A 24,226-nucleotide genomic window follows, 5' to 3' on the forward strand; every position below is an offset into this window, starting at 1 on the left:
AGAGAGAACCTGGGGAACAACACTCAGATCCAAGGCTTCCTCTGCCCACAAGACCATGATGTCACAGGACAACACTGCGCTCTATGCACCCAGATAACATCTCAGGGAGTGTATGGGGGAAATTAATCTGACAGGGAAGTGAACCTACTGAACAATTCTGCAGAATGAGGCAGAGATAACTCGATGCTTTAAGCACCCGTTACTGCAGTCACCACCACCAGCAGCAAACAAAGTAAGCTTGAAAAATACCTGTGATAGGCTAGAGTATTGGTTTTGCACATATAGCACAGTATAAAGTTGTGATGCCTCATACAAAATATGATGTCTCATATTTTGAGAAAGTTCATATACTTAAAGATGTTTTAACTTTCTAATCGGAAGCTGTAAATGTACCCAGGTAACGTAAGTGTCTTATGTATAGTTGTTGAGAGTGGTATTATGTCCAACTGGAATTTACACTGCAGCTTTAACAGTTCTTTTCTGTATATTGAACTATTGAATATCACAATTTATTCCACAGTTCAGCAAGTTTATTGTCTCGGAGGAAGTTTAAATGGTCAAATCAATGCATACAAAGTAGAAGGCCTTTTTTGCAGAGTCAAGAAAACAAGGAATGCAACTGACTTTAAGGGATGTTTTAAAATACTTTTCTGACAGGTAATTCCAAATCTCCTCAATAACAACAGATTACAAATAAACTCTAAAAATAAGAAGGAAATCTGAAGCTTAAATGTCACAACACCCAGTTAAAAGCAGTACTAACTTCCCATTCTGTCTTCACTTCTAGCCCCATGCTGAGCTCCATCCTCAGTTATGCACAGTTATTGCAGACGCTGATGGGCATTACCGATCTGAAAGATTTATAAGTCATCCTTATTCACTAGCCTGCCTTTGGCCTTGATGTAAACAGTTGCAGTGGTAGAACTTTGCAAAAATGGTATTAATCAGGAATGAGGAATACTTTCTATTAGAAATACTTCCTATTCACACAACATTTTTTAATCAACTGAGAAACGCTCAGTATAAAGAAACCACTCAGAAGAGATGGTGCTATGTGGAACAAGTCAAACAGTGTTTTCAGAGTTAAAAGCATATAATACATGTCAAATAGCTGAAACAGCGGTGCTATGGGTTCAAAAAAGCAGAGTAGGGTGAATCTCATGAGTGTGGACTGCCTAACTAACTAGGAAATCTTCTGATTTTGAATGTCTCTGGGGGTGTTTTTTTACCTTTGCTTCTCACCTCTTTTTATTGTATACCTTGTGCTTTCTCAGGACAAATTCCAGAGTAGGCGAAGAAGTGGTGTGAAATACAGAACTGCAAACATCTGCTCATCACCTACTCCCAAATGTCCAACCATCACCTGGCTTTCCAGCAAAGGAAAGTCCCCACTAGGGCTTCTACTCACAGCCAAACTCCAAGTCACTTGCCTGACCTCCTTGCTAATCAACGTAGCATAGCTTCTACTTTACTACTAAACGCCATTGTCTGCTTATCAATGATCAAGCCGTCTGCTAAGAACTCGTCTTTGCCTCAGGCCACTTCCTCTTTGTGCAACTGCGGTATCTTGAAATGAGCTGCTCAGTGGAGAACTACCCTGTGCAGTATCTGAAGTTAATTATTTCAATTTCTAATCACATCTGAATGTTTTTAACTTTAAAGAATGAGAAGAGTAAACCCAAAAGAAACCTAACTGTATAAAGTTAAATTAGGCATAGAAGAAGCGTGAGAAAATTAAATGAAGCTCAGAACTGAAAACTATCAAATTACTATTCAAGATAACTCTCCTATGCAATTAAAACTATTCTCTATCATTTTAATGCTTTAATTATGGAATATAGTCAATGCCTTGACTTTATGATCTTAATAAATATAATTATTTTTGTGTCCATAAACCTATGAAATCCATTACAAATGACATTTTGTTAGTTGTTTTTCTTACCAATTATATTCTTCAACTTTATTTACAACAACAAAATGCATAATTTATGAAAGAGAGATAACAATTTATCCTACTTTAAATGGTTGCTGAAAAAGAAACGTAAAAGTTCTTAGTGCTTGATACCCAAGGAGCACTTTAGAAGCATTTGCTAGTGTTATTGTTATTTACTCATTTCCCTAACACAACCGATAACATACTATTCAAGATCACTTTACAGTCACTATACTACATATATGCATTTTTTTTTCTGGAGTGCTTATAAATCGTAAGAAGTGTTTCTTTTGACATTATTTAAACAATTGCATTTTAAAATAATTTCTCAAGTATTATAAAGCAAATACGATGCGAAAAACGTATTTGTTATCACTTTTTCAAAAGAAGAATTTCATTTGTCTAGGTGAATAATGACCCTGAGAGAATTGATCTCAATTGTAGAAATTCATTTTTGTTTTAAAAGGTGTTTATTTAATGCAGGAGTCAGTAAACTTTCTCTGCAAAGAGCCAGATAGTATATATTTTATTTTTGTCTTTGTGGACCATAAATTCTCTGTTGGAGGTACTTCACTCTGCCTTTGTGACACAAAAGCACAGAAAATTTTACTGTATTTCGGTAAAATGTCAGCTATCCCTGCTCTAAAGCATGCAGTAAATGTTTATTCATTTAGAAAGCAAAATCTAACAGAATAAAAGAATGTAAGTTATCACATATTATATAAAAGTCTTTAAGAACTCAGAATACTTTAAATTCTCCTATATCATACTTAAGATTGATCATCCATTAATTGTTCATTATAACCCCTCTACAACTACCGCCAAAGGTCTATACACATACCAGAGGAAAAAGTGGTGTCTGCTATGCATTTATTTATACCTCCCCCTCCTCTCACCAGGCTAATAAAACCAGCTGAGCTCCAGTGATTTCTGGGAGAATGCACCCAGACCTTGATTTCTGAACATTCCCCCTTAGCTCAATCCAGATTAAAAAGTATGGGCTTAACTTAGTGGCCAAATCAGTAAAGCTGTACTGATTCAACTCCGGCCAAGTCTGCTCTTTCAGGGATATTTATTAGGTTAAGCGAAGTTGTGACAAATTCATAGCGAGCAGTGAGTTAATCATGAATTTTAGCTTCTGGTGGGAAAAAAAAAAAAGAGTTTGCGAAATGTCAGGCTACTTCAAATTTAATCATATAAACAAGGAATGAGCTGATATCAAGAGTGGAAAAATACTTTGTGTTATAGAACCTTTTTCTTCCCGCATAGCCTGCAGATATGACTTCAGAAGTCCTAAGCAACAAACAGCAGGTATACTAGATTGATTTCTAGAAAGAATCTCAGACATCAACGAATAATGTATCCCAAAAAATCATCTGCTTGGCTGGAAAGAGAAGTCAGATTTCCTGAACTTTCTTTAAATCACAGTGATATCTACTACAAAACTTCTTTTTGTAGCTGGATGTTTCTAAAAGAAAGCAATAGAGTTATTCCATGTAAATCTCTTCTCCTGAGAAAAGTCAGATTTGCTGAGGGAAAACTCAGGCAAAATTTATCTACTTTCTTTTCTTTCTTTCTTTTTTTTTTTTGTTTTTGATATGGAATCTTGCTCTGTTACCAGGCTGGAGTGCAGTGGCGCGATCTCGGCTCACTGCAACCTCCGCCTCCCGGGTTCCAGAGATTCTCCTGACTCAGCCTCCTGAGTAGCTGGGATTACAAGCATGTGCCACCACGCCCGGCTAATTGTCTTTGTATTTTTAGTAGAGACGAGGTTTCACCATGGTGGCCAGTATGGTCTGGATCTCTTGACCTCGTGATCCGCCCACCTTGGCCTCCCTCTACTTCTTTAAACAATAGAAAGATGAATTTCCCTCAGAATACACCATCTCCTTTTGTGACATTCTCTAAGCTGACTTTCATAGTTACCAAAGAAAATCGTGTTGGTGGCTTAGTTCACACTAAGAACCTCTTGTTAAACAATGCTGAGCAGCATTTGATTGCCTGAAGCCAAAAATTAGTGCTGCCTGTCATCAGATTGTGCCAGAAGTCTTGGCACTATTTCTGCCATCAACCTCTCCACTTAGCGTAGAAGGGTTCAATGGGATGGTCCGACACTTGCTTCTCCTGAGTTTGTGAATTAAATTAGCATGTTTAATTACCCAAATCCACTGTCCCAAGGGGGCTATTAAAATTCAAAAGTACTTCAAGAGAATTTGATGAGGAAAAAAAATCAGACACTTTTTAAAAAATTGGATTTGTTGTACTTGAACTTGTCTGAATCACAAGTCCCAGTATAAGCAATGAGGTACAAGACAAGCAAAGTAGGAGAAGGAAACTCGAAGGAATCTCAGGACTGTAACTGAGGCTATTTGTGCTTGTGATGCACACACTCTAGAGGAGTGAACAGCTAAAGTCTAAGAGCAATGGCTAGATGGGAATATTGTTCCTGGCTTTAGACTCTTTTGGAAATTTTTGATATGTTCAAGCAATACAAAAAGAATATTTTTATTCATTGATCTTCGTGTTCCAGACATACAGAAGTTTTCAACATTCCAGAACATCCCAGGGCTTTTTGTAATTCTAAGCTTTTGCTTTTGCTGTTCCTTTTGCCTGAAATGCTCTTCCTCCTTTTCTCCTGGCAAATCCCTACTCTCCTCCAATAGCCAATTCAAATTCCATCGTCTCTCAGAGGACTTACCCAAGTCTCCTATAGATAGTGACTATCCTACCCTGTTCTACTGTAGAACTTTCATTGCAACTATTATAACAGTATATGGTTACTTCTGTTTACATGCCTGCCATCTCCCCAACTAGATTCAGGCATTTAGAAATTAGGAACCATGTCTTCTGTATCATATGAGTCTTAGAGCACATTGTTTGACAAAATAGGGCTCAAGTCCGGTTGAGTCAATGATTTTGCCAAGTTTGTTTGAATTTGTTGCTCTAAAAGAAACCTTGGATCTCATTTAATTCTGATTTTTAGAAATAAAGAAATGAAAGCATGAGTGACATGCCCAAGGTTATATAGGTCCAATGTATGGCTTTCGACTCCCTTTCCACTCTGTACAAAACCACACCCTGAGAAATCAGTCTGAAAATATTACATTTAGCATAAACCAGAGAGACACTTACTCATCTCCATACCAAGTGACACATACCTATTTAACCAAGAGGAAGGGAAAAAGAAAGAAAGGAAAGAAAACAGAGATAAAGAAGAAACCACACTGGAAATATGCCTAGTACAAAGGGGTCTCAACCTCAGCTCTAATGTTATTTTGGACAAGATAATTCTTTGTCGTGGAGGGCTTTCCTTTGCATTGTGGATTTTTTAGCCACATCTCCAGGCTCTATTCCCTAGATGCCAGTATCAACACACTCCGCCCCCAAATGTAACAACCAAAAATGTCTCCAGACATTGCTTTAGGTCCCCTGGAGGCAAAATTGCTCCTGGTTGGGAATAACTGCCCCAGATGAACAATCTTAGAGGAGATAATCTTCTACATTACTTCAAGTAAAGTAGCAATCAATTAGCATGTATGGTACACTGGCTTCAAACCAATATTCTCATATTAAGCATAGAAGCCAGAACCTGAAATGCTTAATCCTCTTACATTTTTATTAATCTGTTTTATTAAAAACAACGATGTTGTCACTTGGCCTATGGCTGCTAATACAACAGATGAAGGGAAGAAAACTAACTAAAACTTTCAGTTCATAAAAAATTTAAACACATTTAACAAGTTCTGAAGATAATCTTAATAATTTTTACTTTAGCTTGACTTTAAACTTGCTTAAAGTTCCTTGCTCAGTATTAAACATAAGAACCACCAATTCAGTATTACTACACAACATCGCCTAAGGAAATAAAATTACTAAGAGAGTAATTGAATGTCCTTCACTTGCTTTTAGTGTATATCTTCCAAAAGCTATCTCTTCTTTTATGGTACATAAAGCTTTTTAATTGAAATTTTTATGCATACATGTGCATTTTAGGAATTTGGGATTTCCTCTCTTTAACCCTTAAAGTTGCTTCATAGTTTGTGGAGTTCTACTCTAGTTTCTAAATGTGCAGCATAACATCAAATTCACATTTCAGGACTATAGGAACAAATATAAATAGTCAATGACCAGAGCTAGTACTTTTTATTTTTGAAAAAGAAGCTTAGATTGTTTTTTGAAAAAATGGGTAACATTAACCTACCATATTTTATCCACCTAGTGCAAATAAACTTCATCATTACAAGTAGATACAGTCCAAAACCACCGTTGTTGAATTGCACAAACCAGGAGGTTCCATTACTGCAAAGTTAATGAAATGACAGAGTTACCAGTAAAGCTAGCTGGCTGGGAATTCTTGGAGTCTGGCTTCCAGCTCCTGTCTTTGGTATGGCACCACTAGGTGGCAACTGTCCACTCTGGCTTAAATATCAATAAATACGATACCTGGCACTAATGCCAGCTTTGATGTCCAAGACAGCAGCAGGGATACATGGAACTCAAGTGATTTTATCACTAGACTTTGCAAATTAGACCCAAAAGGTACTTAAGACAGAGGACTTGCCCCCTGCCTTCTGCCTCCTGAGACAGAGTAGGATCCCATTTCCTATCCACATCACCCTCCTCTGTAGAATTCCTGTCCCCACAAAATAAGAACTTTAACCAGAGATGAGAATAGACTGAAAATCGTACTATATCCAAATTTCAGTTCTCATGGAAGTTTTAACAGTCACTCATGTGTTTAAAATGTATTTAAGAGAAGTATCACGACTTCAAGTGTGAAGTTTTTAACCAGAATTCGTCCCCATCCTAATTTCTACCTCCTCTGTATTGTCTTAAAACTGAACGAATGTGCCAAAAAACAGACAGATGGGCAGAAACATTATTTGGTATAGTAACTTCCATTTCAATCCATACTTTCCAAACTTTCAATCTTTTGTTTAAATTGAATTGTTTTTCTAGCCCCAAATCTCATCAAAAACCATAGAAACAATTCTTATACAGGCATACCTTGGAGATGTTGCAGGTTTGATTCCAGATCACCACAATAAAGTGAAGGTCACAATAAAGTGAGTCACACTAATTTTTTGTTTCCCAGTGCATATAAAAGTGATATTTATACTGTGCTCTAGTCTATTAAGTGGCAATAGTATTATCTCTAAAAAAAATGTATATGCCCTCATCTAAAATTGCTTTATTGCTAAAAATGGCTAACAGTCATCTGAGCCTTCGATAAAGAGTAATCTCTGTGCTGGCAGAGGGTCCTGCCTCAGTGTTTATAGCTGCTGACTAATCAATGTGGTGGCTGCTGAAGGTTGGGGTAGTTGTGGTAATTTCATAAAATAAGACATGGAATTTGTCGCATCAATTGACTCTTTCACAAGGAATTTCTCTGTATCATGTTATTCTGTTTGGTAGCATTTTACCCACAATAGAACTTCTTTGAAACTTGAAGTCAATCTTCTCAAACCCTGCCACTGCTTTATCAAGTAAGTTTATGTAATATTCTAAATTTATTGTTGTCATGTTGACAATGATCAAAGCATCTTCACCTGGGGTATGTTCTATCTCAAGAAACCCCTTTCTTTGCTCATCCATAAGAAACAACTCTTTATCCACTCAAGTTTTATCACGTGATTGCAGCAAATCAGTCACATATTCGGGTTTTACTTCTAATTCTAGTTCTGTAACTATTACCACCACATCTGCAATTACTTCCTCCACTAAAAATCCTGAACCCCTCAAAGTAATTCATATGAATGGGAATCAGCTTCTTCCAAATCCTGTTACGGTTGATATTTTGATCTCCTCCCATGAATCTCACTACTCATAATGGCATATGGAATGGTGAATTCTTTTCAGAAGGTCTATGATTTACTTTGTTCAGACCCAAATCCATCAGAAGAATCACTGTCTATGGCAACTATAGCCATACAAAATGTATTTCTTAACCAATAACACTTGAAAGTCAAAATTGCTCTTCTGTGAGATGTAGAAGGGATGTTGTGTTAACAGACGTGAAAACAACATTTATCTCCACGGACTTTTCTTTCGGAGCTCTTGAGTGACCAGGTACATTGCCAATGAGCAGTCATATTTTGAGAAGAATCTTTTTCTTGGAGCAGTAGGTCTCCACAGTGGACTTAAATATTCAGTAAAACATACTGTAAAGAGGTGTTCTGTAATACAGGGTTTGTTATTCCATATACAGAACACAGGCAGAGTAGATTTAGTATCATTCCTAAGGGCCTTCGAATTTTCAGAATGGTAAATAAGCATTGGCTTTAATTTAAAGTCATCAGCTGCATTCGTTCCTAACAAAAGAGTCAGCCTGTCCTTTGAAGCTTTGAAGTCATGCATTGACTTCTCCTCTCTAACTATGAAAGTCCTAGATGGCATCTTCTTCCAATAGAAGGGTGCTCCATCTGCACTGAAAACCCGTTGCTTAGTGTAGCCACCTTCATCAATGATCTTAGCTAGATTTTCTGAATAACTTGCTGCAGCGTCTACAGAAGTGCTTTCTGCTTCACTTTGCACTTTTAGGTTATGGAGGCTTCTTTCCTTAATCTTTCTGAGCTAACCTCTGCTAGCCTCCAACATTTCCTCTGCAGCTTCCTCACCTCACTCAGCCTTTGTAGCCTTGAATAGAGTTAGGTACTTGTCCTTTGCATGCGAAACTTGGCTAACTCTGTGGTCCAAGAAGCCTTGCTCTTGGCCTGTCTCAGCTTTGGACACACTATCCTCAGTAAGCTTTATCATTTCTAGCTTTTGATCTAAAGTGAGAGATGTGAGACTCTCGTTTTCACTTGAACATATAGAGGCCACCGTAAGGTTATTAACTGGCCTAATTTTAATACTGTTGTGTCTCATGAAATAGAACCAAGGAAATGGAGAGAGACTGAAAAATGGTTGGTAAGTGGAACAGTCAGAAGACACACACAACAATGATAAAGTTCTCTGCCTTATATGGGCATGGTTCATGGTGCCCAAAAAATTCCAAGAGTAGCATCAAAGATCATCGATCCCAGATCACCGTAACAGATATAATAATGATGACAAAGATTGAAATATTGTGACAATTACCAAAATGTGACACAGAGACATGAAATGGGCTCATACTGTTAGAAAAATGGCATTGGTACAGGGTTGCCACAAACATTAAATTTTGTTTAAAAAAAATGCAGTATCTGTGAAGCATCATAAAGCAAAGTGCAATAAACCAGGTATATAGGTCTGGTGCAGTGGCTCACGCCTGTAATCTCAGCACTTTGGGAGGCCGAGGCAGGCAGATCATGAGGTCAGGAGATCGAGACCATCCTGGCTAACACGGTGAAACCCCGTCTCTACTAAAAACACAAAAATTAGCCGGGCGTGGTGGCGGGCACCTGTAGTCCCAGCTACTGGGGAGGCTGAGGCAGGAGAATGGCATGAATCCAGGAGGCGGAGCTTGCAGTGAGCCAAGATCGCACCACTGCACTCCAGCCTGGACGACAGAGCGAGACTCCATCTCAAACAACAACAACAACAACAAAACAACAACAACAACAACAAAAAAAACAGGTATACCTATATTTCCAATGTACTTTCCTACTAATATCATATTACTACAATATTACTTTATTTAAAACTTTGAATATCTGACAGATAAAATATTGATAATCTCTTACTTACAAAAGTCAGCAGTGTCTGATTATTAACTAAGACTGAAAAAATTTTGCTGTGGTTTGAAGACTTGATAATTTATAAAGCACCATCATTTTGAGAGGAAAAAAAAAAATCACATTTTTCCCTAGGGATTACTTCATATGATTATATTGTTTATTTATGTGCAGAAGTTCCTGGGTGGCATGTGGGGGTCTAAACTCAGCTCAATTTCAATGCCAAGCCAAACTGAAAAGTGGTTTATAATTCTTTGGCTCAGAAGAGGCACTTTTTTTGTAATGTTTCCAAGACAAGTACAAGCCAGCTAATGATATCCCTACTTGAGAGAAAGAAATACACTACAGGAGCTCGATAACCACTCAAATGCAGCAACCAGGTAAACGAAGAAATCTCAAGGAATCACACACTGATCTTCCCAAATCCTGTGCTGGCTACCAGATACTAACCTTCCGTAAGATTAGGCTCTATCTAAATATCATAGTCCAAAATTCCCAGTGTTTACATACGTATAAATTCTGAGAATCATAAGCTAATGCTCACAAATAGCCCAAATTTCTGAATATTCTGTTTTTAACTTTTATGTTTTTCTCAAATACTAGTCTCTTTTCACAGTAGGAAAAATCTGAGAATTCAAAGTGACACATTAATCTTCCTTCTTTGAGTTGATATTACTTACGATTCATATGCCTGAAGAAAAATATTTCTGAGATTTTACAGTGTCATGTAAAGACTTGTAAGTCTGAATAAATCATTCTAAAATTCTGGAGTAGGGGAACAGAAAACAAGTAAGCAAAGGAAGAACAAAGAGACATGGGAAGAAAGGCAGGGAAGAAAAGGGATGATTACATTAAAGAAATGAAGGAAGAAGAATAATAGAGAAGAAGCAACCCCAATTTTCTGCCTTAGGGTAATAACAGGATTGCAAACCACGGCTACGGAAATATTGAGCTTTCTAAACCATTCTTTCAACTAGAGGTTTCAAAAACAAACAACCAATAACAAAGAATCATAGCAAGTATTTGATACTAATAAGTTTCAATAGTTTCAAAACAGATACTCCTCCTAAGTTTATGCTGTTTAAACTACGAATGCCAGAATAAATGAGTTCTTACCTTCTATTACCCATTCACTCTGGCTTTTTCTCCCTTCCCAGTGTTCTTGGCAGAGGTCAGCTGGGGAGCCCTGATTCCCTGGGTTCCAGAGCCCCAGTCAGCTTTTCTGAAATAAGCCCTGAAAAGCTAGAGCAATCCTGGTAAAATCAGTTTTCTTTTCTTTCCCTCTCATCCAAGTCTTCCCCTCATCTCCTAAGCTAAAAATTCACCTTTGCTATTTTCATTCTATAATTCAGCTTTCTCTGTATTTCTTCTCATGCTCTGTTTACCTTTCTTTGTATGCATTACTTTTCTATGTTTCTGCTCTGAGTTACTTTATTCTAAACATGTAGTGATGCAATTTTTAAACTTTAAGAAAAAAACTGTAAATGGTATGGCAGATACAGCTAAAGAGTTTCAAACCACAGAACAGTCTCAGCTGAAGTGTGACTATACACACCTGTCAGAACTACCTGTAGTTTCATCACTCCTTGGGGACCAAACACTGCTTTTCCTGTTTCCGGTCCAGCAGCTTAGAACGTCACCTTGTCTAACTATAAGACATCAAGGGAAGGGTGTCAAAAATGCCTTATACAAAACCTGCCAGAATAACTAAGTGGTATAACACTTTGAAAGAAGAGTCCCCAGGGTATAAAGCTTAAGGTCAGGAGACAAATAGAAAACTCTTTCCAACTTTGGAAAGCAGGAAAAGATGGAAGAAACAATGTTGAGAAAGAAAGAGAAGAAAGGAGGAGAAGTTAAAGAAAGGGGGATGTGGCCGGGCGCGGTGGCTCAAGCCTGTAATCCCAGCACTTTGGGAGGCCGAGACGGGCGGATCACGAGGTCAGGAGATCGAGACCATCCTGGTTAATACGGTGAAACCCCGTCTCTACTAAAAAGTACAAAAAACTAGCCGGGCGAGGTGGCGGGCGCCTGTAGTCCCAGCTACTTGGGAGGCTGAGGCAGGAGAATGGCGTGAACCCGGGAGGCGGAGCTTGCAGTGAGCTGAGATCCGGCCACTGCACTCCAGCCTGGGCGACAGAGCGAGACTCCGTCTCAAAAAAAAAAAAAAAAAGAAAGGGGGATGTGTGACTAATAAAAACAGTTTGAATCCAGGATATGCATGGTAACTGAAGCTACTTTACATTTTGATGTTGCTGTGTCATGCATTTTAGCCCATTCTATATGAATTACTTTGTTTCTGCTTTAACCAAAATACACATATAAAAAAGACAACCATCTCTAAGGCTGTTGGATAAAATATCCTGATTTTTGTAAAAATTTTGTTCTAAATGTTGCATCCAAAAGAATGACGAATTTTATATAGCTTGTTATACTTAGCAAGGCACTTTCGCATATGCCATATGTCATCTCATTTGGGCCCCATAAGAACCCAGGAGGGTAGGCAGGACAGGTTATCAGGTCTGATGCTGAGAGAACTTAAATAACACTGTAGTAAACAGGGGAGTCTTAACTTAGAGTAAACCTGAAGCTTTTGAACTGTATGTTCCATGCTCTTCCCAATACACATGATTTTAATGTGTTTACAAAATAGATTCAATTAAGGAAAGTACTATTTGTAAAACATTTGTTTGTATAATATTCATTGCTCAAATTTATCTAGGTTAGATCTAAGCCATGAAAAAGGAAAAAAAAAATAAGCTAATTTGAACTTTTACTTATTGTAGACCTTTGTTTTCCCTCCTGTTCAAATTATCATAATTTTATGCAAAATGTTCTAAAGTTGAACTGTACTAGATAAATGATCTTCACATGATCTCCAAACACCGTTACCATATAACTTATAAACAAAAAGAATATTTGAAAAGAGATTGAGATCCTCAGGAATTGATGAGAATGAAACTTGATGGGATTGTAATATTTTCTATTCTTTCATCACTTTCTCATCTATCTCTGTTTTTAATGAAAATTCCATCTAAATACAAGCATCAAATTATTACTTCATTATGTTGTCTTTTAGGAGAAACCTAACTCTATTCACCTATAATTTCTCCCAAATAAACATTATTTCTACCATTCCTATTGTCCATTTGTGAACATGGTAAGTATTTTCTGATAGAATATTTACTGAAGTGTTACTTTTGAGAATCATTACATGATTGGGAGTTCCTGAAGGAACATCATTGAAATGATACTAAGCTGTATTAAGCAACAATGCTCAACAATTCTCTAACTCTAGCAAAATTAAAACTATTTTCAAAGTTATAAATGTTTCACCTTTGCCCACATATGCATTTCTGCCTGACAAATACAGCTCTCTACTTAGTTATAAAATCCAAGACATTTTAAAATTAGACTTTCTAAGTTTTCTCTTAATTGATGCCAACGTTCAAAGCAACTCCAATGTCTTCAAAGTAGTATTTTCATGGAATTAAAAATATCAATGGATAACTCTAGGGAAATGATGCTTTTCACAGGAGACACATGGCATTTATTATTTGAGAAACACTTCTGAAGTTTTATTTTAGGTCAATGGCAGCATTTTGGGGTATGATGCTGACATAAAACACATTGGAAATAGCTATTTATATGGCTGACTTCATACAGACCTCAATCACTGAAGGGATTTAGCCCCCCAAATTAGGAAGTCACTTACATTGACTCTGACCTGCCCTCATGAGAAGTCCAGGTGCTTCTTCTTGAACTTCAAGGGCTCGGGCAGCCCAGGCATTGCCCCAACACTGCTTAGAGCAGTGGTCAGTCTGGAAGTAAAGAAGCACAGTAGTATCCCAGAGTGAGTGTTTTAAACAAGGCCTGCAAGAGGCACTAATACTGCATCCACGTCTGGCCACATGCCATTTCAGACTACAACATTATCCCGCCACAGCAAGAAATGGTGATGAAAGTCTAGAATAAGCTGTATTTATCCAAAGAATCTATCATAAGTGAGTTACAAACACATTTCTCCCTATTGCCATTCATTTGGAGGTTAGCCTTGATGGCGTGATAATATTACAACTCCATATTCAAAATAATTATGGAATACACAGAAAGTCAGTTAATTATATATATACTATTTGAATTATATTATCTGTAAATAAGAACAAAATTGTAATAATATCATAAAATAGATAAAATTATTTTAATTAAGTAATTAAGTTGCAATTACAAAATATATTGATTTTTGTTTATTCTTCCTTTTTTTTTTTTTTTTTTTTGAGGCAAGGTTTCATTCTGTCACCCAGGCGGGAGTGCAGTGGTGTGATCACCACTCACTGCAGCTTTGACCTCCCAGGCTGAAGTGATCCTCCTGCTTCAGCCTCCCAAGTAGTTGGGACTACAGGTGCATACCAACACACTTGGCTAATTTTTATTATTTTTGTAGAGGTGGGGTCTCCCTATGTTGCCCAGTCTAGTTTCAAACTCCTGGGCTCCAGTGATCCTCCTGCTTTGGTCTTCCAAACTGCTGGGATTACAAGTGTGAGTCACTGTGCCTGGTCTATTCTTCCATCTTTTCAAAAAAAACCTAATATACGCCTGAAACTAAAACTAGTCTAATACACATATATTCCATTATTACTGAACAAAGTACAATATAATTTAATTAATACATAGTGCATACGATTTAGAGTAACCAACTAGAAACACCACAGGGTTTTCTCCCTACCACAAAAGAACTCCATTTACACAGCAGTTTGACTAGTCCAGTTGAGGTACACTGGAGCTACACCAGGATCTTCATTTACTCTCCAGTGTTTCAGGAAATGCAAATGGGTGATTCCTCTGGGGGCATCCACCAAAATCAGGCTTAGCTACACCCCAATGGTTTTGGGGACCCTCACAAACTCAAAATAAAAAACACAAACTGGAAGAAATGAAAATGAAAGCATTGTGGGAGAGAGGAGAAACCACTGTTTAAGAAGAGACCAAGATACTATTTCAATTCTAAAGATAAATAGCTCTACGACTTTACCAAGATTTAGAGCAGGGATCTGTTTCCTCTTGAAACAGTGGCAAAGAAAAAAAACCCCAGAAAACGGTTTTTATAATTGATATGATGGTAGGATCACCAGATGAGCCTTTCAAAAACTAGGAATATTCAGGACCCCTCACAGAGATTCTTATTTCATGCATCTGGGATACAATCGAAATATTAGTTTGTTTGTTTATTTATTTATTTATTTATTTATTTATTTATTTATTTTATTTTATTTTGAGACGGAGTCTCGCTCTGTCGCCCAGGCTGGAGTGCAGTGGCGCAATCTCAGCTCACTGCAAGCTCCGCCTCCTGGATTCACACCATTCTCCTGCCTCAGCCTCCCAAGTAGCTGGGACTATAGGCGCCCACCACCATGCCCGGCTAATTTTTTGTATTTTTAGTAGAGACGGGGTTTCACCGTGTTAACCAAGATGGTCTCCATCTCCTGACCTCGTGATCCACCCGCCTCGGCCTCCCAAAGTGCTGGGATTACAGGCGTGAGCCACCGCGCCTGGCAAATATTAGTATTTTTAAGACTCCCCCAAATAATTTCAATGTGCAGCAAGTGTTAAAAGCCACAAATCTGAAATTCCAAATGATCTCAAAGCATCTTCCTTGACTCCAGAGATTCTTAGCCTGTAAGTGTTCTATGACTGTGTGCCTCCGAATTCTATGATGCTGTACCTTAAGCTCATTCTGTCACACTTAAATCTAAGAAGTACCACATTATTTTTAAAAAGGATTTAAAATGATGGGCCAAAAAAGGCATTACACAACTACTGAACTATAATAAACATAATCTTGACGTTTTTTCCTTCAAATGGTATACTATTATCTTATATGTATATTACTTATTATACTATCATCTTACGCATGTGTATATGTATGCTGTGGTGGGTAAGATATGTATCCAATAATCTTCCAACTAAAATTTCCATTTGTCTAAAATTACATCTTCAAATAACACCAATATTTTTATCAACTTAATAAGAAAAAGTAGGATCTTTGCACTGCAAATTTTTAAAGTTACACTAATGATAAAAAAATTTAATCACTCACTAATTTGGCCTTATACATTTCTCACATTTTGAGTTATGCAAGGCTACAATTATATAATTCTTACATTTTGGATTCTAGAGAGGAAGTTGAAAAAGCAGTAATCAATGCCAAAATCTAAGAAGGCCAAAAGAGTCATTTAAAGGACAACAGAATTAGGAAATAAATACGCCCAATCTTAACTAAAGTGTGCTTTGTAGATGACTCATGCTTCGGGGTAAACAACTGTAAGAGCGAACACTGCACAGGCAAGATGTAAATCCTGTAAATATACAGAAGCACAATCCCATGTAGAGGTGAATATCAACAATAAAAATAAGATAATAAAATATAAAAATATAAATAGATGTTATAAGTACAAATATAATATGACAAAGATATGTCATTCACTAGCAAAGTCTAAGTTTACTTCTAATAAAAGTTACACCTAATACCTATTAAATACTAAGAATCATAGGATACTAGTATTATTCCCATTTTGTACCCAAGGAAAAAAGGCTCAAAGAAGTTTAGTAACTTCCCCATGTTCTCACATCTGGAAATACCATAATCAGAATTCAAACCTAAGGCAGCCTTGACTCCAGAGATTCTTACCCTGTAAGTGTTCTAGAACAGTACAAGACTAACGGAGAAATCACTTTTAGGTTGTCCTTTATCATAACGTGCTAGTCAAACACTAGAAGCAAGACCATTTTTTTTTTTTTTAATTTCAGAAAGACATCAAAAGAATCTGCAGAACGTTCATGGACCTTTTCGAAGACGTTACCTTCATTTCTGTACTTTCAAAGGAAGATATTCATCATAAAATATCATGCATTTATGTGCTTGCGAATTGAAAATGAAAATTTAAGCCATAAATGCTATATAATATATAAATTCACAATAAACTCTAATGTATTAAACTACAAGAAGCACAAAAATTGCCTCAATGTTACCAGAATAAAAATTAACAAAAAAAGGTGGGGGGTGGGCATGAGAAGATAGCATCATGAAAGTAAGAGTTCCAATAATCCTGCAAAATGCCTTTTTTCATCATTAATAATACTATTATTTCATCAAAAATACATGATTTTTCTGGCATTCATGCAAAAATTCTTGGGCAAATGCTCAAATTTGAATGTACAGAAAGGCAGCAGAATCAGTTCTCTGAGGATTTTTTGGTACTAGGTCTTACTCTGCCAATGATTTAATCATATTCTCCTTGAGCATCACGTTCCTTATTTATAAAAATGAGAGGGTTAAACAATATTGGTGAGTTTTTTTTCCCATATAATATTTTAAGAAAGTTTTCAGCCATGAAGCAAAGTTGAAAGAATCATACAATAAGCACCCCTACATATATCTTTCACCTACCTTCTACCATTACTATGTTACTATACTTGCTTCATTGTGTATCCACCCTATATCTATCCATCACTGCACCTTATTTCTGGTTCACTTCAAAATAATTCAGTCACTGATGTACACCTTCCCCTAAATAGTTCAGCGTGCCATAATTGAGTTCAGTAATTTTTTTCATCTTTTTATATAAAATTTATAAATCTTAAGTGTGCACTCAATTAGTTTTAATAAATGCATGCACCCAACACCTATCAAAATATGAAATATTGTATTAGTGTGTTTTAAAATTTGTTTTCTAAGTAACAGAGACCAAGATATAAAACAGGTATAAGCAAAATGGCTTTATGAGAAGTAGGTAAAAGTGAAGACCTTCACCCTCAGGGGGTCCTTCTACCCTGACTCAGGGATTCCAAGAGCTCCAGTTCTTCAAAATGGGGAAAATCATCTGATCAGATGCTCTCAAAGATCCCTTCCAGCTCTCTATGGAAATGCCTCTGACCACAGACGAAAGTAATTAAACTACTCTGCCTTTCACCAAACATGAAACAAGGCCAACTTCTCAAAGCTTGCAAGTTTTACTGGTAAGTTATAATTGGTTTAATTATTTGTTTATTATGCTTAAGGCAATCCCGGGTTTGTGTCTTGGATAGTCATCTTTTTTTTAAGTGATTTTGAATAGTAATTAATATTTTTCTATACTAGAGCCAAGCTCTAGTCACAAACTGGAATACACCTTCATACATTATGGCCAGTTACCAAATACAATACTACTATGGGTAGGTATTTACAGTCAAGAGTGGAGTTTTCTATACATAGAGGAATTACAATTCCTGCTGAGATCAATCAGTCTTGGGAGCATGCACGCTCCCTCTGTCTCTCTGACCTTAACATAAGCTGTACCCTTTGAATAAACAAAGCCCCTCCAGGGAAATGAGAGCGGCTAGCCCTGCTCCTCCCTCACGTGTAACTTTAGGCAAGTCTCCCAGCCGTCCTGGGCCTCAGTTTTATGGTTGGTAACACTGAAGGAGGGGTGACTAAATAATCCTCGGCATTAATAACTTCAATCATATGAACAGTGAACACAAAATTCACTTCAAAAAAGCCAACTTCCTGCAGACAATTAAGTACCTGGAAAAGAAAGCTATAAACCTGTAATTCATCAGATCACTCAATCATCATAAACATTCAGTCCTAACCACAGATTTGACTCAGACTGCAGGAAGACTTAATCCTGTTCTCAGTATTTACATAGATATTTTTAAACAGCTCAATCTTGTTTCTCCGACACAAAACTTTCTCTTTTTTTCCCCAGATTATCTTCCTTAAAAAGAATTCCAGTTTGAGCTATTAGTATTTATTGAATTTTCTAGAACTTCACAAAGGTCAATATTACTTATAATATAGTACATATGTATGAAACGGGGCCCAATGAATGATGAGCTCTCCTCTGTACTTCTTGTTATTTATGTTTTAGCCAGTCTATTGATCATCAATAATGCCTATGATAAAGGTAATATAAAAAGACACACTCCATGGGTAACTCAAGTAAATCAGAATTAGTAGACTGGAGAGACAATTCTGGTGGGAAGAGTTTGAACCATGAGCATATTCATTGCTCAGGACTGTTGGCAGACATTCTCCATGGATCTCTTGGGTTTCTGCACATTTTGTCAGTAGACGTACTGATCTGATGTCCTTTGTTCTAGATTATATTTTTAAACATTTTTCTATAGGGAACAACCTAGCCAGATACAGCAGAGGACAAATTTGTTTGCTGATCAGTGTAACAGCTCTTTCTGGGAAAAATCTTGGACAGGTTTGCTTGCAGCCTATTATAAAAGAGTTCCCTAAGTTCAGGGTCCTCAGTTGTGACAAGGGTCCTCTGCATTCACAGTATCCACCTTCCCACTCCACATCACCCCCAAGGGACTTAGGGTGCAAGAGGAACTCATCACAAAAATGAATTTCATACTGTTTGCTATGCTAGACATAATAAAGGTCTTCATCTCTGAAGAAAGAGCTACTGTGAGCATCTATGAAATTGTGGCAGCCTGACAATTAAATGTCACAGTTCTTCACAAGGACATTGTCATTATCCATGCTTGTTATCTGGGTGCAACCTCTGTTCATCTAAAGAATCACTCAGTCTTTCAGGTAACACTGAACTGGCTTAAACATCATGCCTCTGCATAACTTTCCTGACAGACAAATTGCAGTTCATAGAATCAAAAAATTGTTAATGTTTATTTAGAAAACAAATTCTGGGGGAAAAAAATAACATGAGTAAGTTCAAGACTTCTTTATATCTATATAAATATAACATTTTTAGTAGAGGCTATTGTTTTCTGGGGTAGTGATGGATAAACAAACCCTATGAATATTTTTCACATGGGAATAGAAAAAAAGCCAAACAGGAAATACTACCTAATGAAGGTAATGATCGTAAAAAATAGGTAAACATTCCTGAAAGAGTTTAAACATCATTTCTTGAAGGTGCTAGAAGCAACCAAAGAAGGCAAAGAATGAGAGGATTCCAGAGATTTACTACATTGCCTTCTCTCTCTCTTTTTCCTTTTTTTTTTTTTTTTTTTTTTTGGAGACAGGGTCTCACTCTGTCACCCAGGCCTCCAGGCTGGAGTGCAGGGGCCATCATGGCTCACTACAACCTCGACCTTTCCAGCTCAAGAGATCCTCTAACCTCAGCCTCCTGGGTAGCTAGGACCACAGGCACACACCACCACACTCGGGTCATTGTTTGTACTTTTTGTAGAGATAGGGTTTCATCCTGTTGCCAAGGCTGGTTGCAAACCCCTGGTCTCAAGCAGTCCACCTGTGTTAGCCTCCCAAAGTGCTGGGATTACAGATGTAAACCACCGTGCCCAGCCTACGTTGCCAAACTTCCCCAGTGGATGCTATAAATAGTACCCAAACTTCCCCAGTGGATGCTATAAATAATTATAAACTAAAATATAAGTGTTTTACATAGTATCTCAGTTTAAATGGCTATTATAAGACAGCTGTTAAATTGTATGACTGCAAATTAAGGGCAAGATGCAGAATGGGAAGGCTCAGTGATATAGGATTCTGTTTCGCAACACAGTACTTGCATATTTTCAACTAGACCTTCACACTTAAAAAGCATCAGCTTTGCCCTGAATTTCTCAGGTGAGTAAGCTACATATCATTGATTTGCTTTAAGCAGTTCTTTCTAATTAAGCCATATTTCAAAAAGTAACATCTATATGCTATCTCTGAGAAACAGTATGAGATACCAAACAAACACTCAGCTCTGAAAAGGCTTTCTCTCACAATAAAAACAGACAACATTCTGCAACATGAGGATATAAACTATGTTTCTTTCTAGAATCTATTAAGATTCTTAGAATTTCAGAGACACATATTAAAGATTCACTGAGTTAATTAGCATAAATAATTTCATTTTCACAGAAGACTTTAATCATAACAAACTATCATGTACTAAGGGAATTTCGTTGGTATTTTTTAAGTCAATGATCTGGACTTGTTACTTAAATAAGAAAAGTATCCATTGGGAAATTGGCCGAAATCTCTTATTTCAAAAACTGCTTGGAATAAACATGTAATTACTTCATAGTTCATGTGGCATGGTGATGATTTTTTCAAATATTTGCTCGTGAACTCCAATGCATAATTAAGGTATTTTATATTTGATTAAAGAAGAAAAACAAGAAAAAGAAAAGAACTCAATCCAAAAGCTTTTTTTTTTTTTTTTTTTTCATTCTATGGTAAGATAAGCACCTCTATGGGAAATGTGATTTCAAATGTAATTTTCTATGATGTGCTTACACAACAGTAAGTATAAACAGATACTTTTTTTAAAAGGGAATAGAATGCAGTCTTGTAATAATTATCTCTCAATAAAAAAGTCCCTAATGAAGATACCCTGACAGAATGATACCTGAGTCCCTAACTTCTCACATTCTATTGAACAACTATGGAACGAGGAGGAAATCTACTTGGCAACCTGCTTCCAGTGAAGCTATCTCCTGGGCAGGGATTCTAATCAGGCTGTGCCTGAAAGCTCTCTTTTCAATATAGATTTCCAGATCCCAACCCAAGCAACTGGTTTTGCACTTCTGATTTGTACTTCAGAGTCTTTAATTTTAAGAAATGTCTCCAGGTGCTTCTAATGCTCTGGCAGGTTTGAGAGCTGTTGACATGGGTCACAGACACTGAGTAGGAAATCAGAACAGTAAGCAAACCAAATCAAGTTTTAGAATGAAAAGTAGGAAGCAACAAAGGAGTGGATCAGATCTGAGAGGGCTCCGGGGCTGACAATGAAGACAGAAGTGGAATTCTGACATCTGAATAAGACAGTGTGTTAAGACCAGGAACACAGTCAGGAAACTAGGTGTATGGGCCCCTAGATTGCTAAACAAGGCAACAGTGCTTCCAACAGAAAGTCTATTGTCTTATTTTCTGGATCCAGGGACAACACCATGTTTAAGAACACCATTACTTTGGGAGGCCGAGGCGGGCGGATCACGAGGTCAGGAGATCAAGACCATCCTGGCTAACACGGTGAAACCCCATCTCTACTGAAAAATACAAAAAATTAGCCGGGCGTGGTAGTGGGCGCCTGTAGTCCCAGCTACTCGGGAGGCTGAGGCAGGAGAATGGCGTGAACCCGGGAGGCGGAGCTTGCAGTGAGCCGAGATCATGCCACTGCACTCCAGCCAAGGTGACAGAGCGAGACTCCGCCCCCCCCCCCAAAAAAAGAACACCATTTACTTAATTTTTCCTGCAGCATGAAGAAATACTGTCACATTAAACAGATCCATTAATTACAAGACATTTGGGTTTCAGGAACATTCAAGCTGGGGCAATGCATTTTATGAATGAAATACATGAAGGCAGGGTTATATGAATATGAGGCACTGGAAGAACATTGAGCAGTTTACTTAGTTAACTTAAAAAGTCAACTTGAAAATTAAAAAGAGGGGGTTCAGAAATGAGGGCACTTGACAAAATCAAGCAGATTCTGGTTTCTCTCTTTGTAAACCAAAATAAATCATTGCTTTCCTATATCAAGGAAGGTGTTTACCACCAAAAAGACTGAGACAGCAGATGTATTTAGTGATTATGATTTCAGGCTTAGACTACTCTCCACATCAAAGATATGAATCAACCTAAGTGTTCCTTAATGCATGAACGGATAAGGAAAATGTGGTGTATACACAAAATGTAATACTATTCAGCCATAAAAAATAATGAAATCACATCATTTGCAGCAACATGGATGGAACTGGAGATCATTATGTTAAATGTAATAAGTCCAGCACAGAAAGACAAATATTGCATGTACTCACTCACATGCAGGAGCTTAAAAAAGTTGATCTTATGGAGGTAGAGAGTAGAATAATAATTATCAGAGACTGGGAAAAACATGGGTGTGGGAGGGATGAATAGAGACTGGCTAATGGGTAGCAAAACACAGATAGAGGGAGTAAGTTCCAGTGTTTGATAGTAGAGTAGGGTGACTATAGATAATAATAACACATTATATATCTCAAAATAGCTAGAAGTGAGGACTTGAAATGCTCTGCACATGTAGAAATGATCAATGCTCCAAGTGATGGATATCCTAAATGCCCCAAGTTGATCATTACACATTCTATTCATGTAACATAATATCACATGTACCCCACAAATATGTACCAATATTATGTGTCTATCAACAAAAAAAAAGATTTCAGGCATAGCACTCAGGCTTGGGTTTCATCACTTAGCAGCTATATAATCATGGGCATGTTATTTAATCTTGATAAGCCTCAGTGTTCTCATGTATAAAATTGGATAATGGGCTATAATAATATTAACTGATTCAGGTGATGGCCATAGTTATTTGACATAATGCATTGTTTTATTAAATTACTTAGTACTGGTCCAAATTCCAATTTTAGCCTTATAGTGTTACCAGAGCATTTCAGTTAACTGATTTTCATGAAAACATCAGTGCAAAGATTGTCTTCTATATACTAGTTACAAAAGGGCCCCACATCTTGAAATGTATGGCTCTACGTAGGATTACAAGATGCCAGAGACGGAATTGGTTTTAGGGACTCTTGAAAATTCCCTAATTTTATAGCAGAAGAAACTAAGACTTAGAAATCAACAGATATCAGCCACATTTTTCTGCTGGTGTCTAGAAATTGCTTAACTGAATTTTGTCTTACAGTTTTTCCCATTTTCAATTTTTGATTAAACTAAAAAAAGTAGCACATACACATTATTAATATTATTAATAATTCAAATAATAATGAAGAGGAAAGTAAAATATCCTCCATTTGTTGCCCCCTCTAAGCCCATCTGCTCCCAAGAAGTTACTGCTGGATCTAGGCATCCTCCCAGACCTTTTTAATGAGCTTACATCCTGTAAGAAAGTCATGTTCTCAGAAACAAACTAAGCCTTAAGAAACTAGTTTCCAGGCTTTCCGAAAGTGAAACAGCCAGGACTGGTGTCCAAGTTTCCTGATTCTCAGCTCGTGCTTTTCACCACACCATGATTCCTCCTGTCCTTGTAGGTCATACTTCTGTTTGGGTTCCAAGTGTTCTCTTATTTTCCTTAATGGCAGCTCCTTTTCTCTAGTTTGTTCTGGCCTCTGTTTCCTGCTTATAAAATACATCACCCTAGAAATTCATAAAGATCTTTGTAAGTAGGTATCTGGGGAAAATAAAACTGTGCTACTATTCTTGCAAAACTACATGTAACCCTCTCACCTCTAGTCTCAGTTCCTTTATGTTAAAAATGAGGATAATGATCCCTGTTACATACTTCTCACTCTCTTGTTATGAGAACTAAATAATGGCTTAATCCCATAAATAAAAATGTTTGATCACTATAGTCTTTTATTACAGACTTTTGTTGGACAATTCAATGCCTATCGTACCATGAGGCCCACAGCATGGTCTACAGACAAAACTCACTAGGTTGCTTTGAAGTTACATTTCATCAAACTCTCATAGCTTTTCCCACATTCCGTGGCCTCACTTCAGCTCATTCTAAAGCAATTGCATTAGGATCAGGCTCCTTATTGGTTCCTCCTCATTTTCAAGAACTCAAAACGCTGAAATTTTCCAGACCTAAGTCCTTGGAACTCTTTTCTTTATCTACAATCATTCCCCTAGTGATGCCACCTAATCTTACCACTACGAATATCACCTGCA

At 37.2% G+C, this 24,226-nt stretch overlaps 1 protein-coding gene across 2 annotated transcripts in view; it reads right to left on the reverse strand.

Moving 5' to 3' along the window:
- The window catches only part of TLL1 (tolloid like 1), a 227,149-nt gene that overhangs the window by 165,586 nt on the left and 37,337 nt on the right, over nucleotides 1-24,226 (reverse strand). The window contains exon 2 of one of the 2 annotated variants that reach the window (XM_031664180.1): nucleotides 13,301-13,406. The exons of the other annotated variant lie outside the window; for it this stretch is intronic. Coding sequence (XP_031520040.1) covers nucleotides 13,301-13,322 — 22 coding nt within the window. The 5' untranslated portion in view covers nucleotides 13,323-13,406. The remainder of the gene's footprint in view (nucleotides 1-13,300; nucleotides 13,407-24,226) is intronic. 2 annotated transcript variants of the gene reach the window in all.

The sequence above is a fragment of the Papio anubis genome, chromosome 3 (assembly GCF_008728515.1).
Source record: "Papio anubis isolate 15944 chromosome 3, Panubis1.0, whole genome shotgun sequence".
Lineage (NCBI taxonomy): Eukaryota > Metazoa > Chordata > Mammalia > Primates > Cercopithecidae > Papio > Papio anubis.